The sequence below is a fragment of the Myotis nattereri genome (assembly GCF_964212035.1).
Source record: "Myotis nattereri genome assembly, chromosome: 6".
In the NCBI taxonomy this organism is placed as follows: domain Eukaryota; kingdom Metazoa; phylum Chordata; class Mammalia; order Chiroptera; family Vespertilionidae; genus Myotis; species Myotis nattereri.
The window spans coordinates 98,058,752-98,065,549 of NC_138081.1; the positions used below are offsets into that span (position 1 = coordinate 98,058,752).

General features: G+C 35.8%; 1 protein-coding gene across 5 annotated transcripts in view; it reads left to right on the forward strand.

The window, feature by feature from the left end:
• QKI (QKI, KH domain containing RNA binding) overlaps positions 1–4,205 on the forward strand; it is a gene marked incomplete at its 3' end in the record, with an annotated part of 132,868 nt that extends 128,663 nt beyond the window's left edge. For 4 of the 5 annotated variants that reach the window (XM_081094349.1, XM_081094350.1, XM_081094357.1 and 1 more), the window contains exon 8: positions 3,127–4,205. In XM_081094349.1, the coding sequence (XP_080950475.1) occupies positions 3,127–3,143 (17 nt within the window). The remainder of the gene's footprint in view (positions 1–3,126) is intronic. The other variant, XM_081094355.1, reaches the window with a different exon arrangement.
• Positions 4,206–6,798: the final 2,593 nt, after the last annotated feature.

Sequence of the window (6,798 nt, forward strand, 5' to 3'; positions counted from 1 at the left end):
TCTTCATTTTTCTCCTTTTCACCATTTGTAATTTGTGTCCTGTATATGCCCTTGGACCCTTTTATAAATTATTTATTTTTATTGAGGAGTGATATTTTCGGTTTATTGACATTGAATTATTTTTCTGAGCTTGAAATCACAAAGCAAGAAATCTGAAGCAAGGTAGAAGAGGACTTTTACAAGCTTTATTTATGGCACATTTATTACCTACTGATGAAGTTGCTCTAACTATCGGATACTGGTGGGGAAAAGTAATGGATTACACTCCAATTCTACATCTTAGATGAACTTGTGAGAGGCCTGCCTTCTTCGCATGGTTATCTTGTATACGAATGATAAGTATCGGACACAGCTGTTGTCCTCATCAGAATAAAATACCTTTCCAAAGATATCGACCATCTGTGTTTAGCATCATATATGATTAAAGAGCCTTGAAGACTTTTAACTAATACGTTACTTGTAGTGATTGTTTAATGAACAAAGTAAATAGGCCCCCAAGCTCAGTGATCCTCTGTGAAGACCACACTCCTGTGAGTGTGGCATGTACAGTGTGTCCTGCTGGCATCAGAGCAAGTCCCTTAGTGAAGGAGGACATTTTCAAGAAGCAAAAATACCATTTAGATTTAAAGAATCCAGATAATTCCATGAGCAATTTGAAGCTTTTTCCCATAGTTATTGGCTGAAATAGTTATGAGTATTTTAAAGTAGTTTGTCTTTTGTTAACCTTTTATTCCCCTTTGAGATTTTCATAATTTTGTTTTAACATAATAATTATTGGCCTACTCAATACTCCAGTACCTTAAGATAGTTGAAAATATTAGGAAGATTTTATTGTATTTCAAAACAAGAACACATTCCATGCATGGCTCTTTTGTAGTTATAAGTGTTTTGATTAGTCTTGTCACTGTTTTTATTCAAAATGCAATGTCAGCAAACCGAAATGCTACCTTTTCTCCCTCTTTCTAAATAACAGAACACTCTGTATACTCTTGTACTGTCACTGTATGCACTCGGGTCTGAGGGAGATGTCTGGAGTCCTTCATTTAAATTATTTTATGATACTACTGTTTTCTCTATTTTTGAGGTTTTTTTTTTTAATTCTTTTAATCTTTTGAAGGAAAGATTAATATGTGTTCACTTAATACAAGGAAATTCAGCCCTTGGACCTGTAACCATGTAATTCTATATGAGCATTTAGAGTATGGCATGGTTGACAAATACCTAGTTCTTTACTAAAAATAAGCCCACCTCTACACATTTCAGAACTGAATTCGAAGCCTATAAAAGACCAACTGATGTTTTAGTTGAAATGAACCATAAGTGATTTTGCACAGTTGACACACCTGTGTGTACTGTCGAGGCCAGGACTGGGCAGAGGATGTACTGGAGGTGTACTGGTTACAGAAATGGTGCTGTGCTTTGTCTATGGATTCCACATTCAAAACACATGAGGATTTTTCTGAATAATAATTTTATAAAATCCATTATTTACACAATTTCTATAAGAAACAATACAATTTTAAACAAAAATTTAGTTAATATAAAAATGCTTTAAGATTCTCTATTTCTGGAATACCTATGAAATCGTAGGACTACATGTGAAATATTTCTTCTTTGATTATGGAATAGCCGCTTTTATTTTAAATAAAATTCTATTTTTAAGCAGTTCAAGGAAGATTTGGTCACACTGAAGACACAGTATTTTTGTAGTATTTATAAACTATCCTACAATGATAGACCATAGAAAGCACTTTCGTTACATGAGGGTAAACCAGTCGATTACGTAGATCATTTAACTCTGTGAAGCCGAGACTTGACTGGGTTTTGATTTACGAAGTGGCACAGACTCTACCTTTGCACTGAAGTATTTTGTATCTCCTCTGCCACAGTCACAGTGGCAACAGTACAGAAATTTCTATCAAACCTCAGAATATAGTAGAAATAACTAAGCTGTTGAATGAGTCTTAAAAACCATACTACTGTTAAGTGGACCAAGTTCGGTGACGCAGACAGAGAGTGACAGGCTGACTAAGGAAGGAACAACTCAAGGACATTGGGGACGATAACTTTTCCACTTGAGAACTACTTTATGTTTTACTGTAATTTTTTTAAAAAAATTTGTTCTGTTTGTTATTTTGCAGAAGAAAATAGTATTTACAGGTGGCTTCTTTTAAAATATATAAAGCAGGAATGTATATGAAATGTCAGATTTTATTGTATTTGCAGAGAATTAGCTTTGAAATCGAGTAAAGAAAGCTGTAGTTTTAAAATGCCTTATTGGTATCAATTAGAAATTTCTTCTATTTTTTGATGTACTTAGAGCTTTTTGAGTATAGAATTTTAAATGGCAGGATTTTACAGTGTTTACATGCAAGTGCATTTTATAAGTGTCCTATATGTGTAAAATAGTATTTCCAACTGGAAAGTGTTGGCTAGCACAGAAGGCCTGGCCTTTTCCTGGTTCCCATGATGTTGCCTACACTGCTACACTCCAGTTTAGTACTGCTTTGTATCATGAGGCCAAGAAATTCCATGTTGTTTGTAAATAGAACATTGAAAAAGCAATAAACATTTATTGAACAAAAGAAACCTTGTTTGGCCCAGAGTTTATGTTGAACCAAATTGTTCATAGAAATTTAAATTTCTTTAGATTCATTTCTGTTAATCATCAGTTATTAATAATCACCTCCATCATTAATAGCTGCTTTAATGCTTGCATCTGAGAGAATACTAATGCTTAGTAGCAGTCAGATCCTGACAATGCACTGACTGTTCCAGAGTTCTGTATACGGACTATTCATTGTCGTCATTCTCAGTTCCCTTCATCGAGCTACTAACTATTAGTTGTTAGTTATATTTTATTTCTATTTTTTCCTGTTAACAGTTTTTTTGTGGGAGAGGGCTCTCCTTCATTTGTTCAAATCATGATGTGAAATTGTCATGATTTTTATTGTATTCTGTAGATGGTGTCAATCAGTTCGTCAGAATTACACATGCTTTTTTTTTTTTTATTAGTTGTGATTAGTTTTTCATGTTGTCATTAAGCCGTCACTAGCTGAGACTAATCTCTTCTCTATCTTTTCTTTTCTTTTTTTTTTGTTTTGTTTTTTGTTTCTAACCACCCAGCCGCCACCGGCAACTAACCTATGACCTTCTGACCTCTGAACTCTTCACCCAATGATGACCTGACCATGCCTGCCTGCTGATCAGTTAACTGGTAATCGCCTTTGCTTGCCTGTCGTCAGTGCAGCGAGCTGAGGCACTTGTCCGTTCGTCTTACCATCTAACCAAACAAAAGACAAAGAAATTGTTGTCCTCCACCTCAGCTTTTGGTTTTTGTTGTTATTTTTTCCTGTTTGGGTGAAAATGGTTCTAGAACCTGCACTGAAGTAGTAAAGCAATAAGGCCCAATTCATCCCACAGCCCTGATCATCTTTCCATGCCCCACCCTAAGCGAATGGTAAGAAGGCCTCCCTTCTGGAGGGAGGCGGACGGCCCTGAACTACTCAGTGACAGGCGGTTACTGTGAGGGACTTCCTAGGAGCCCTTTCCTCATAGCGAGTCCAGCTCTGAATGTACTGTGTGCTGATGCATCATGCATGAACCTTCGGTCAGGGATGTCAGTGGTGAAGCGATTTCACAAGTATTCAAAATTGGATATGCTGTTTAGTCACTACAGTGCCCTCAAAGGGCAGCATCGCAGCCTTTCATGTTGCCTGCCAAATTGGAAGTATCGGGAGTGTGCCATGAGAGAAAAACTTGAGGAATTTTGAAAAGTAATGCAAAGAACAAAACTGCAACACTATTTTTAAAAAGATAAATATCTAAGTTAAAATTACTGAACCTTTATTTTACAGCTCCTTAAAAACATATGAGAACAAGGTACATGCATTATGTGTCACATTACTGGGCAAACTGTTCAAATATTTTTTTTAAACCTCCCTGTATAGAAAAAAATCATTAAGGATGTAAAAGCCATGCTTGCCTATTTGCTGTATACATGTAATGAAATTGTAGATAAAGTGTAGTGCATTGAAACAAATGAACAAAAAGTAGATACTTTTACTATACAAGGGTGCTGGTGCAGAAAAAATATATATATTTTTGGAAATGTAGCATTTTATACTTTCAAGTGTTATAAAAAAAAAAAGAAAAAGAACAAAGAAACCCTTTATTTCATTAAATGATTTTTTCTGGTGGTTGTCAAGAAACAAAAGACCAAAAGAGCCTTTTTGTCTTTCTTTTTTATTTTTTAAGTATTGGAATAAGTCTAAAGAAAAGGAAGTGCCTTATTTTTCTTCATGGTCATTTAGTCAAGTGTCTCGTAAGATCAGCTCCTCCCTCAGAATACAAGTTAATGCATGTTACTCAGTCGCCCAGTATGTGAAAGAAGATGTGAGGGAGACAGATGAGTTGATGGTTTGAATTTTATAATTTTTGCCACTTTACCTTGATACAAATTTGCCAAATCTGATACTGTGAAAAAAATGGATAATTTTTCTAATGCCTGACTCATAAGTTTTGAAACATTCTTTTAAAATCATAATTGATTGCTTTTGATTATTGCAATATTTAAAGTTACCCCAAAGGACTCTGAGATAAAAACTGATTTGAACATCAGTTTACAGACAGAATTCGAGCTCTTTTTTTATTCGGAGACGAGGGTGTGTAATTGACCCAGACTTGATCAGACTTCTTTCTGCCACACCAGGTCCCGGGGGCAGTTTCCCCTGCTAGTTTTACTAACCTAATCTGCCCCCACACACACCCTAACACACTTTATTTTAACTCTAAAAGATAGTGAAAAACTAGCATCATTGTGCACATGTACAAGTACTCCAACTACATCTGAGTTGAAGCTTCCAGTTTCTCATGAAGTTCAGTTAGTGCTGTAGTTGAAGTGGTTTGTGCACAGAGCCTACGTCTGTCTAAACCCTCAATGAACTGCTCAGTACCAGGCGTGGCAAATATCAAGGGGCAGTGGGTCCCCAGCTCATCAGTCGTCCCTCCTACGTACCTGCACAGTCAAGGTCAGCAGCAGCTCAGTGAGCACCGCGGTGACCGGCACCCTCTCTCCCTTGGAAGTTCAGTTCATTTACTATGCAATAGACTCATTGTTTTGTAGCCGCCAGCTTCCATGTCATGTGCCACTGCTTCGTCTTTCTGTTACACAGACAGTTGTTTTGATTTATTTACAATATGTGCTGTGCCATTTTGATTTTGACTTTGGTTGGTTGGTTGAATAAATTTGCGACACTCAAACACTTGAGGTGATAGTAGTTTAAAAACAGTACCAGTATTTGATCCAGTTTCATCTCAGCTGTGTTATACCTGGACATTTTAGATGTTTATCAAAGGTCTTTTATGGGGAAGAAAGAAAATGTATGAAATAGATGTGTGACATTTATAAGTAATGTTGGCTCTGAACAAACTTTTGAAAACTTAGTTGAAACAATTTTGGATCAACTAAAAATAAGCATGACTTTTGAAATCTCTGAATGCCTTGGTTCTCAGTATTATCATTCTTTATTGAATTTATTTCTTATTAAAATATGTAGTTTTTAAGACTTTTTTTGACAGTATTATGTAATTTTCTAGCGTGGGTAGATGGGAGTGTCGCTTGTATGTTATCGTACAGCTGACATGTATTTTTGTCTATTCTTTATTATCTTAGTAGTTTCATGCTATGTATGTACCATAACCAACCTATTGCCTATGAGAAACATGTAAGATAATGTATTTACAGCCATTGTTACAAGTTTATAATGTATTTTTCTATCTTGTTTTATATGTATGTTATATAACATTCAAAAAGAATTTTTTTCTTGATTGAGAAAAGGATACAAAATGCAAAATCCACAATTTTGATAACTGAAAATTGCCAATTGTTTTGCAGTACTTTATTATATTGGGTGTCTTGTCTTTCTTGGGCTTTTTAGTTAGCTAATGAATGAATACATTAGATACTTTTGGGTTTTAGTTGGGATTTTACATAGCTTGCGTTTTAATTCTTTGGTTCTTTGCTGTTTCTATTAACCCATGGCATTATTTTAATAAATGTTATAATACCAACCTACTAACTCTGGACTTTGTCTGTTTATTAACCTTTACGTGTTTAATTGAAATAGACAAATAAAGACACAAGAATGTCAAGTCTTTAGTTACTGGACTAACCCTGAGGAACGTGACCACAGATAACACAGCGTGACTTGTGTTTGTGTTTGTCAGCTGACAGTTCCGCACACTACGTTACAATGGCTTTGTTATTCTTTCACTTTGGGGAGGGGGGGGGGAGGTGCCAGTAGAGATGGGAACAGAGTAGCTTTGGTGTGAGGCAGTCTTCTAGTCTTGCCACTTGGCTTTGGGCCTCTGCATTACTAATTCCACACTTTATCTTTTCTTCTCCAAAATAATCACTGTCTGCTCCCAGCATTGAGGGGAAAGAAGTTCATTGTCATGATCTAGCCCAGTGATGGCGAACCTCTGACACGCGTGTCAGAAGTGACACACAAACTCATTTTTTTGGTTGATTTTTCTTTGTTAAATGGCATTTAAATATATAAAATAAATTTCAAAAATATAAGTCTTTTACTATGGTTGCAAATATCAAAAAATTTCTATGTGTGACACGGCACCAGAGTTAAGTTAGGGTTTTTCAAAATGCTGACTCGCCGAGCTCAAAAGGTTCGCCATCACTGCTCTAGCCCAAGAAACCAGTTTGACTCTTTGTTGAACCATTTCTTGTCATTTCTGCAAGTAGGTAGTGTTAATGTTTACATCACAAAGCAAAGAATCTGC